Source organism: Parus major, chromosome 27 (genome assembly GCF_001522545.3).
Source record: "Parus major isolate Abel chromosome 27, Parus_major1.1, whole genome shotgun sequence".
NCBI classification, from domain to species: Eukaryota; Metazoa; Chordata; class Aves; order Passeriformes; family Paridae; genus Parus; species Parus major.
In genome coordinates this window covers 1144966-1156370 of record NC_031796.1, presented here as the reverse complement: position 1 = coordinate 1156370, position 11405 = coordinate 1144966, and the positions used below count along the sequence as shown (strand labels likewise).

The window sequence follows — 11405 nt, the reverse complement described above, 5'->3', positions numbered from 1 at the left end:
GAGGAGGAGGAGGCGGGGGGAGGGGAGGAAGGCGCAGCCCCGCCGGCTCTGCGGCTTCGCCAGCCCCGGTCCCTCCCGGCACCCGCCGCCTCCCCGCGCTTAACCCGCTCCGCGCCGCGGGGCCGCCCGGAACCCGCACGCGGGGGGACACGGACACAGGGCACGGACACGCGGGGACGGGCACGGACACGCAAGAGAGAAATGGACACGTTGGGGGGCACGGACACAGGACACGGGGTGGGGGACACACGGACACCGAGAGGGACACGGACATGCAGGGGGTAACAGACGTGGTGGGGACACGGACACATGAGGTGACACGGGCGCGCAGGAGGACACGGATACGCGGTGGAGAAATGGACACACGGAGAGGGCACGGACACACGGGGGCGAAGGGACACGCAGGAGAATACAGACATGCAGAGGGACGCGGACACGCGGGGTCAGCGCCACGCGGGAGCGAAATGGGGAGGGACTCAAGGCGGGGCTGCCCGGTGGAGATGACGGGGGACCCTGGGGGTCCCGGGGGGGTCCCGGGGGTTGCCCGGCGGCCGCGGCTCATTTGCCTAATGGGATGCGGGTGAACTGCGGGTGAACCCGCGGGAAGGGCTCACCTCGGCCTGACCCTCGGCCACCCCCCGGGGGGGTGGGGGGTAGCTGGGTCTGTGTACATGCATGTGCACCTGTGTTCATGCATGTTCCCAGTCCATGATGCATGTCTGCATCCCCGCTGCAGCGGGGCCACACGCACTCCCGCTACACAGACACACGGGGAGGTGTGTGTGCCTGCGCAGGGCAGGCTGTGTCCACACACGTGTGTGCATTCGTCCTGCACGCACACATGTGTGACACCGTGTCCCACCGAGCACGGCAGCAGCTGAGAACGGGAGCACACGCGTGCGTGCACAGCGCGCTGTGTCTGTGTGTGCATGCACACGCGTGTGCTGGCGTGTCACCCATGCAGGGCAGAGAACCGCGCGCCGCCACTCCCCACCACACCACCCCTTCACGCAAGCCCCTGTTGAAGGTGACACCACAAACCCAGAGACCCCTGAGTGGTGACAGCGCTGCCAGCGCAGAGCGGGGACGGTCACACGCCAAGGACAGGCCCCGGGGGTGCCACTTCCCGCCACAGCGGTGATGTCCCTGCTGCACAGCGGGCACAGCACAGCATCCACACTGCCCCGGCCCCATGCTGCAGAGCCCCCGGAGGGAGAGGAGCCCCACTGACCCCCAGCTGGGCCTTACCACGGGCAGGAGGAGCACACGCATGTGCACAGCTGGACACGGATGGGAGGGTGCGGGCACTGCCGCACACATCTGCGTGTCCGTGTGGCTGTGTTTGTGTGTGGCTCTGCGTGTACGTGTGTGGCTGTGTGCGTGCATGTGGCTCTGTGACTGTGTGTGTGTGTGTGACTGTCCTGTGTGTGTGTGTGTGGCTGTGCATGTGCAGCTGTGCACATGTGTGGCTGTACACACGTGTGGCTGTGCTGTGCATGCGGCTGTGCACATGTGTGGTTGTACATGAATGGCTGTGCACGTGTGGCTGTCTCTGTGTGTGCAGCTGTGCACATGTGTGGCTGTACATGTGTAACTGTGCGTGTGCAGCTGCGCACATGTGGCTGTACATGTGTGGGTGGCTGTACACGCGTGCGGCTGTCCCTGTGTGTGTGGCTGTCTCTGTGTGTGTGGCTGTACATGCATGTGGCTGTGTGTGTGTGTGGCTGTCTGTGTGTGTGTGTGGCTGTACACGCATGTGGCTGTCTGTGTGTGTGTGTGGCTGTCTCTGTGTGCGGCTGTCTCTGTGTGGCTGTACACGCGTGTGGCTGACTCTGTGTGTGTGGCTGTCTCTGTGTGTGTGGCTGTACACGCGTGTGGCTGTCTCTATGTGTGTGTGGCTATCTCTGTGTGTGTGTGGCTGTCTCTGTGTGTGTGTGGCTGTCTCTGTGTGTGTGTGTCTGTCTCTGTGTGTGTGGCTGTCTCTGTGTGTGCGGCTGTACACGCGTGTGCGTGTCCGTGTGTTCGTGCGGGGCTGCGCAGAGCGGCAGCGCCTGTTTAAATAATAATGGCAAGTCGGGGCTTTGCTTAGCCAGCAGGTTTCGAACAAAAGCCCAGCGCTGCTCCAACTTCCTGCAGCGAACATGACAAATGTCTGCTCTGACTCATTTACCAGCGCTGGAAAGAATGTGGCTGCGATGGAGGGGACGGAGGGGACGGCGCAGGGGACGCGGGCGGTGGCACCGCGCGGCCGGGCCGTGCCGGCGGCCGCCCCGACGGGCAGCGCTTCCCATCCCGCATCGCTTCCTGCACAGCTTCCCACATCCCTTCCCGTCCCGCATCCCCTCCCGTCCCGCGTCGGCGGCAACAGGAAGAAACAGAGATTAAAAAAAAAAAACCAAAACCTTAATTCCAGAGCCAAGAGGAACTGGGCGAGGGGACACCCCACACGCAATCCCGCAGTGTGAGGGGGAGAGGGACACCCCGCCCTGAGCCACATCCCACCGGCAGCCTGGGGACACGAAAACAGGGCCCTTCCAGCAACATCCCCAGCCCCGCATCCTCCCGGCCCCATTCCCCGAGCGATGCTCCGGGGGGACAGAGATGCCTCCAAGAGGCGGATGAAAACCCAACCCTACAGCCCATGGGGAACTCATGGAGGACCCCCCGTGCCCGGAGGGGATGGCTTTGGGATCACAGGCTCACAGTCCCCACGGACATCCCCAGGGACGGGGGTCCCCAAACAAGCCCCCCCAAGCCCAGCCCGGGGTGCTGGCCGCAGCCCTTCCCCCACCGCCGCGCCGGCACCTCGGGGCCCCGCAGCTCCCCCGGGCCCCGCAGCCCCCCTCTCGCCCGCCCACTTCAAAAGACCCCATTTATCCCCTTCAGCCGCTTTTGAGCCCGGCGAATTCCCGGCTGGAGCAGGCGGCTCCCCCCGGCCCCTGACAGTGATAGAGAACCTCCGCCTAATGGGCTTTCCCAGGCTGGGGGCCCAGCGCCTCATCAATCTTCCCCGGGCAGGGATGGGGGGGCCGGGGGGTCCCCAGCACCGCACCCCGCGGGGCTCCCCCCGGCCACTGCCCTGAGCGGGGCCCCCCGGCCCCGCGGCCCCCCCAACCCCGGCCCCCGGCCTGCAAGGGAGCACGTTTTGCTCATTAATTTTTAAAAATTAATTAATTACGGGGCGCTGCGGGGGAGCGGCTGCGGCGCGAGGAAACCGGAGCCAGCGGGTAGGGTGACAGGCCAGCCCGGGCGCGGGGCCCCCTGTCCCGGCAGCCCGCAGCGGGGCCGGGGGGGCGCGGCTGCAGCGGGGGCTGGGCCGGGGTCCCGCAGCCAGGCCTGGGAATCAGGGCAAGGGAGGGTCTGGGGGGGCGGCTGCACAGGGAGCCCCTCACAGACCCCCGAGACACGCCACGGGGCCAGCACTGGGCACGGGGAGGGGACCTGCAGGGACAGCCAGGCGCCACGGAGCCCCCAGGGATGGGGATGAGGGCACAGGCACAAACCAGCAGCGCCACACACACCAAGACGTGTGTACACACCTGGCACAGGGACACGGGCAACCCGCTCTGTGTGTGACACCGACACACCGGCACAGCGGGCACTGACACACTCACACACGTGTGACACACGCGTGCACGGCCTGTGCAGCCCCAGGTGTGCACACACACACCGGCACCGTGCACGGTGCCGCGGACACGCAGCTCCGGGCAGGGCACACGCGTGTACATCCATCGCGGGAGCACACGCGTGCCCGCACGCAGCTCCCAACACAGCAGATCCCCATCGCGGCACCCGCTGGGCTCCCCGTTCCAATCCCAAATCCTGGGAGGGGCATCTGCACCCCCGGTAGGGCCCAGCCAGATCGGCCCTGCGGCTGTGCAGCTGCAGCACATCTGGTGAGGGCCGGACACATGGTAAGGAGGGGGTGGCGGCACCGGCCCCCCCGCAGGCGGGACACAGACACCGGAACCTCCCTGCAGCAGGAGCGAGAGCAGCGGCACCACGGGACACCCCAGTCCTACAGGACCTACCCAAAAAGAGCACCCACCAGGCTGTGTGGATGCCGGGGGGGGGGAGCAAGACCTGGCGCCCCCACCCCCTGCATCCTTCGGGCACCCAGCAGGGAAGGCAAAGGGGAAACTGAGGCATGATTCACCAGTCGGCCACCCACCCCAGGACACCCTCCAGTCATACCCGCGGCCTTGTCCTCAGTGTCAGGGAAGGGGGGGACACAGGCGGCCCCCCCAGCCTGTTCCCACACGCCCGGAATGGCCCCAGAGCCAGCGCGGGGGAGTGGCCCCACCCGCCGACACCCAGTCGCTGAACTGGTCCCACTGGGTCCCACCGCCGCCGGGGCGGCTCCGGCGGGGGACAGCACCCAGGGCCGGCCCTGCCCGGACCTGCACCGGCCCCGGGGCCAAGGACGGGCCGGGGGGGCCCCGCCACACCCCGACCCACGGGGTTCTCCCCGGCAGCGGGCGCCGCAGGGCATTCCTGTTGCACGGAACAGGCACGGGCACCCACCACCGTGAGGCCGGGGAGAGGTCCAGCAGCCACCCTACAGCATCCAAGACGGCATCCAGGGAAACTGAGGCACTCTGAGGGGTGCTGGTTTGGGGGGACCCCGGGTGGGAGCCCACCTCCAGTGGCTGCCAGCTGCTGTCATGGCAGGCAGTGATTACTGGGGCCGTGATGGACGACCCTGTCATGGGGAAATGGAATCGGGAGCAGCCGCGATGATGATTGTCTTCATTGCCTTCATCACCTCCCCCTCGGCAGCCCCGCCACCGGTGAACAAAGACATGGGGACACAGCACCCACCAAGCCCACTGGCACCCAGGCTGGTCACAGTGAGGGACAGGGACACCCTGGCCAGGGCCCGCAGGCCAGTAATAACCAGCACATAAAACAGCCACTAACGAAGGCGGCCACAATTAATGACAACCTCACCAGGGCCACTGACCACTCCCTGCCTCAGTTTCCCCAGCAGCAGCACTCACAGGGACACATGGGGAAAAGCAGCCTGCGCTCACATCACGGAGCCCCCAAAATCAGCTCCCCACAGGTGTGGCTGGGAGCAGGGAGCCCCTCCCTCACCAGTGCCACCACCCCAGGGACACGGTATGGACCAGCCTGGGATTGGCACCCACATCCCACACTGGGGACAGAGCCTGGTCCAGAGGGGTCCCCAGCACTGGGGGTCCCAGCAGGGCTGTGGTACTCACTGGCAGGTGATGGGGTGCTGTATCCACTGACGGGGAGCTGGTGCTGGATGCCGGCCAGGGTGCTGGGCGGTGAGAGCCCCCCCAGCATGTGCGGGAAGAAGAAGGCATAAGGGGGCACAGGGTAGCCATTGAGGTGCCCCCCGCCCGGCGTGGGGCAGGAGCTGCTGTTGCTGGCCATGGTGGGGTCTCCGGTGCGGGGGGGCTCTCAGGTGTGGGGTCCTGGGGGCGAGCAGAGCATGGGGCCCGCGGGTGCCCTGCTGCCGGGCTGTCCTCACAGCTGGTGCTGGTCCTGTGGCACTGCAGGGGAAGCAGAGAGGGGCATTAGCAGAGGGGCTGGGACCACTGACCCCCACCCTGTGTTGTCACCCACCAGCCGTGCCTCAGTTTCCCCAGCCACATCCCCTCCCGGCCCCAGGAGGGCGCAGCCGGCCGGGCCTGGGGCTCCGAGTGGGATTAACGCCGATCCCCCCGATTAACGACACCGGGACGGCGGCACCGGCAGGCGCAGCTCACTAATCCCAGCTTAGCTGAGTGGGGGGAACGGGGGGGGGATGCTGTGGGGACGGCCTGGGGACACTGTGGCCCCACAGGGCACCCCCCTCCAGCCAAAGGCCACACCGTGACCCCAAACCTGCTCTGCCAGTCCAGACATGGGAGATGGGGCACACAGCGAGGCCTGGGGGCCACCCCTGCCCCAGCCTGGGGGTTGTGGGGCAGCTGGGGACTGGGCAGGGGGGGCACATGGGCACACTGGGGTCCCCTGAGGACAGCGGCTCCGCTCCAGGCCGGCTCTGCCGTCACGGCCACGCGCCCACTCCGGCTGCGCGGATCTGAGGGGGCTCAGCCACCCGGCCTCAGAGGGAGGGGGCTCGACCCCCGCAGGACCAGCACCGGGGGGCTTAGCCGGCCGCAGGGCTGGGCCCTGCCCGTCGCGACGCAGCCCCCGCCCCGTGCCATGTGCCCTGTGCCATGTGCCCTGTGCCGTGTGCCAGGCCACGCCGTGTGCCGGCAGCTCCCACGCCAGGCCGGTGGGCACGGACCCCTCGGCCCTGGCCAGTCGGGGGGTGGTGGGAAGGGGGGCGCGGGGCTTTCACAATCCCGGGCTGGCTGTTTATTTAAGTGCTGGCACAGGGCCCGGCGGGGGCTGTTTATTTGCCGAGAGTGCTGGCTCCTGGCCCCGCGGAGGCGGAAAAGGATCCAGAGGAACAAGGCTGGGCCGCCCGGCAAGGCGCTGGGGAGGGGCCGGGATGGGCATGGCCCTGCCCGCCCCCCCCCAGAACCCAGCTGCTTGTACCCACCGGAGGCAGGACCCCCGTTCTCCCAACTCACACCAGCACCCACTGACCCAGTGATACACCCTTGGGGAGACCTGTGGTCCTGTCACCCCTGGGGTGGACACCCATCAGTGGCTGGGTGGGGGTCACATCCCCCCAGAACAGGGTGCCCCAGTGAGTGTGGGATTCCCACAGGCATTGCCAGGGCACGGTGCCGGACGCCAGCTCAGCATGGGAGCGGGGACAGCCCTTGCGTGGGGTGCACACATGGCGCTGCAGGAACCCTGGCCTGCGGTGTGGGGGACTGCCCATGGCCCCCCCGGCCAGGCCGTGGCCCCCGAGTTGTGCTGGCCGGGGGGAGCCGGGGGAGGGAGACGCGGGAAGAACTGTTTATGTTTGCCGGTGCCAAGTGCTTGCTGGGCACCGCGCCAGCCGTGCCGGGGCCCAATTACTCAACCCACTAAGGCCCCCCCACACGCCGCTGGCCAGGGACCGAGCGAGGCCAACGCCGCCAGGCTGGTCACCGTGCACCCCAGTGACCCCCCCTTCCCAGTGCTCCACATGACCAGCAGTGGCCAGGAGGGTCTGGGGATCACGGCCAGCCTTGCCCCCCTTGTGGGTCCTGGTGGGCAGGAGGAGCTGCTGCCCAGAGGAGCTCCCCTGGGACCGTGTGCTGCCACAGCCCCCAGCACACAGCTGCTCCCCAACTGGGGGGTCGTGGGCATCCCAAATGTGGGTCCTGGGTGCTCTGACCAAGCTGCGTTCCCAAAGCCCCCCCAGGTCAGTAGTGTGGGGCCAGGGGCCGTGCAGCCCCTCGGCAGGGCCCATGCTCACCCGCCCCAACGCCTTTTCCTCCAGTCCCTGCAGGAGCTGGACGAGGCCCGGAGCTTCCTGGAATCCAGCGCCTCGTTCCAGCCCCGGAAAACATTGCTGCAGGGCCCGGGCCAAATCCAGCCACGAGGAACCTCCCACCCAGGCCGGGGGTGGCCCCCGGGAGCGGATGGACAGACGCACGGACACGCAGATCAGATCATTCCCAGGGCCAGCAGCAGTGGGGCTGGTGGGGGACATAATCTGGGAGCCATGGCTGGGGGGGGGACACAGCTGGGGTGGGACACAGCTGCCCAAGCCACCATCTCACTGTGACCCCAAAGAGAACACAAAGCCCTCTGCAAAAACGTGTGCACACCCAGACAGGCCAGGCAGCGCTGGCACAGTCCCCCAGGAGACCCATTCCAAAAAGGCAGCCCCCCACTGTGACCCCCCAGGCTGGGTTCAGTGCCCACAGCCACGTTCAGCACAGCCAGTGCCAACAACAGAGCAACCGGGATCCCACCAGAACATCCACATCACAACACCCCCTTCACAGCGACCACCCCAGCCAGCTACACCTTCAGCCCACCCTGATGCTCCCCAAAACCCCCCATGCAGGCACCCCCCGGCCCGTGTCACACCCCCAAACCCAGCTGTGCTTCCTGTCGGGGCACACGGTGATGGCAGCACCAGCGTCCGGATGTGACACGTGGTGAGTGGGGGCACCGCCCTGGTACCCCCGGCAGCGGGGGGCCGGCGGGCCCGGGGGTGCTTGGGGGTGCCTGGCAGGACAGCGGGCAGTGACCCAGCCCTTCCTGTCACACCAGTGGGCACCGTGCTCCAGGCCGCAGCTTCCCCTTGCCACTCTCGATTCCCAGGCTGACAGGTTTCAGTTCGGTCCCGGCCCAGTTGTCACAGCCCCTGTCACCCCAGACTCTGTCACCAAGCTCCCCTGCCACCCTAGACTCAGTCACCCCACTGACGTATCACCCCATTGACGTATCACCTCACTGACCTGTCACCCAGACCCCTGTCCCTGCTGCCATCACAGGGCTCACCACCACAGCATCCTGCACTCCCCAAATCTGGCAGCGGCTGCTGTGTATGTCCCCCACTCTCACCAGAACAGGTAATGGGGACCCTCCCTGTGCCCCCACGGTGTGTGGGCAGAGCGGGGTTGCCGTGCTGGGGTACGGGGGCACAGGATGGCAGCCTCCGGGCAGGGCAGGAAGCGCCTGCGGAGCCACTGCGGTTGCAGCCTGCGGTTTCCTCGCTGGCAGCAGAGCCAGCCCGGGGTGGCCTCGCACGCGAGGCCAAGGGCCTGGCTGCCCCCCGCTGCCCCCCGCCATCACCGGCCCCTCTGGGCCCCCCAGGGCAAGGCAGAGTTGTGCAGGGGCGGTGAGGTGCCCCCCTGACAGGGCTGCTGAGAGAGACCCTCTCCCCGTATCCCCAAAGCTCTCCACGGTGAGTCACCGTCACGTTTCTCACGTCCCCGGGCAGGCGTGAATCATGCCCAGCCTGCGGCACGGCCAGAGCCAGAGGCACACACTCGGCCAGGCAGCGAGTGCCGGAGTTGAGGCTGCTGGGAACAGGAATCTGAGGATGCTGAGGCCAGTGCAGACCCCAGGACCTACATCCGACTCCCCAGGGCCAGCAGCCAACCCAGAGGCTTGCTCAGCCCCACCGCAGGTCCTGGGGCAGCGCTGGTGTTATCACATCCCTACACCAACTGCAAGATACACCGAGCCACCGCTGCTCCCCCAGCACAGACACAGGGCCAGGGCCAGGGCCAGCACACGGGCCCACGGGGATGCCATCAGGGATGGTGTCCATGCTGGCCTCCCCAGCCCATGGAGGCACATGGACTGGCTCTGTAGTGGGGGTCCTCACCCCAGCACCCCACATGTCACTGCCGCCAGGAGCCACAAACTGAAATTCCACCTGTTGCGGCTGGGCTGACTCCGGTTACGCCGGGAACGCGCCGCTCCGGTTACACCTCCCGCACCCACCACCAGACACGCCATTCTTTTGTGGGAACAGGTGCCCCAGCCCCCGCCACGGCCCCTGGGATGGCCACAGCTGTGCCACACCACCACCGGCACCGCTCCAGCCTGGCTGCACCGTGGGTGCCTCGAGGAACAGGCCAGTGGTCCAGTGGTGTCCTGGCCAAGATGACCCTCCAGCCCCTCACACTGCAGGGCTGCCCCCACAGCACGCTGGGGACACACCCACCCAATAGAGGGGACATCCCCAGGTACAGTCCAACCCCCAGACTGTATCCCAACCCTCAGGATGAAAGCAGGAAACCACAGACCCAGGGCAGGTCCTGGACTGCCCCGTCCCAGGGATCCCCGAGTGCCCCATCCCAGGGATCCCCGAGTGCCCCATCCCAGTTCCCCCGGGGCTCCCGGGAAGCAGGGGGATGGTGCCCCGGCAGCCACTCGCGGCAGTCCCGGTTGTTTTTAGCCGAGGCTGCGGCGGCAGCCGGCGCCCTGGGAATGGCGTGCCGGGAACAGCGCGGCCCCAGACAGCCCTCGCTGGCTCGGCGACAGCCGGCAGACAAGTGCAGCTGGCACGGGGCCGCTCGGGACACAGCGCGGGGGGACCCGGCGGGCAGGCGGCTGTGCGACACCCCCGGACACCGGGATTTGGTGGCACCGTGCCCCCAAGCCTGGGCAGGCACCCAGGAGCAGAGACCCCATGTACCTGGGGGGGCCAAACCGCTCCACGCCGCAGCCACCGCGACCCACCGCGTCGCGCCCAGGCTGGCTGCGGGCGGGCAGGCAGCCGTGTGCCACTGCCACGTCCCCTTGCCATGTCCCTTGTCACTGCCTGGCAGCCGGGGCTCAGTGGGGACAGCGGAGGCCACTGCGGGCGCACGCGGCCCCTCGCCGGGCCCTGCCACGAGCCACCCCCCGCTAAGCCGCCTCCAGCCGCAGGGAGATTAACCCATTTTCCGTAATCAGCACATGTGTCACCGCAGATATGATCGCACCCCCCGCACTCGCTGCGCCCCCCCTGGGGCTGGCGCTGCCAGGGGGCCCTGCGGCACAGGGGTGCCCCATGGCATGGGGCACCTTGGGGCTCCAGGCACGCACTGCTGGGGACTCACGGTTCCCCCTGCCCTGACGTGCTGCAGCAGCGCCCCAAAAAGGGCTGGGGGGTCCCAGAGCTCAGCCACCCTCTTCATGCCAGCACTGGCACCAGCGCTGGACATCGCCAGGACGGTGGCTGAGGGCACGGTGGCTCAGGGAACAAGCGGCCAAATGTGGCACGTTGTCACACCAGAACCTCCTGGATATAAATAGATCCGGAGCGGCGGGATGGTGAATCCCAGCGCCGCAGGGCAGGCGGTGGCGGTGGCACGGCTGTCCCCAGGCTCCGTGGCCGCGACGCTGCTCCTGCCACAGGGACCGAGTGCGAGGACACAGAGGATGTACGAGGGAGGACAGCTGGGTGAAGCCAGGCGTCCCTGTGGGATGAAGCAGCCGCGGGCACCAGGCAGAACCGGATAAGGCACAGGGCACTGCCCTGCTGCTGCCATCCCACTGTCGGTGGCCGTGTCACCGTGTCACCTGGTGGGGCTGCGAGCAATGGGCAGAGGGGCCAGACACCCATCGGGACACCCACGGGCATCCCTGGTGCGAACACCCATGGGAGCAGGCGCATCCTCGAACCGCAGCAAGGTCACCCCCAAGGGCAGGGTGGGGGCCCACGGGTGACATATGGCCCGGGAGCAGTGGCCGCGGGGCCGCTAAGCCACCGAGCCGTCACCCGCTAATCCCGGCGCGAGGACGCGGCGGGTGCTGCACCCGGAGCCACCAGCCGGTGCCTGCCCGGCTCCCCGGAGCTGGGGGACCGGCTCGGGGAACCCCCGTGTCCCCCCCAGCCCCCGCCGCGCTGCGGGGCGGCCCCTGCCGCCAACGAGGTCAAAGGTCAGAGGCACAGATTTGGGGGACAGAGGCACAGATTTGTCTCCGCACCGGCCCGCCCCAGCCTGGGGCGCTGCTCCCCGCCCCCGGGGGGGGGTCCCCTCTCAGTCGGGGTCGAGCACTCGGGGTACAGCACCCCCCCATCCGCCCACCCCGCCCAG

General features: G+C 68.1%; 1 protein-coding gene across 1 annotated transcript in view; it reads right to left on the bottom strand.

Annotated features, from left to right (window-relative positions):
- RARA (retinoic acid receptor alpha) overlaps positions 1-5544 on the bottom strand; it is a 14070-nt gene extending 8526 nt beyond the window's left edge. The window contains exon 1 of the mRNA XM_015651131.3: positions 5226-5544. Coding sequence (XP_015506617.1) covers positions 5226-5403 — 178 coding nt within the window. The 5' untranslated portion in view covers positions 5404-5544. The remainder of the gene's footprint in view (positions 1-5225) is intronic.
- Between the last annotated feature and the right edge of the window lie 5861 nt (positions 5545-11405).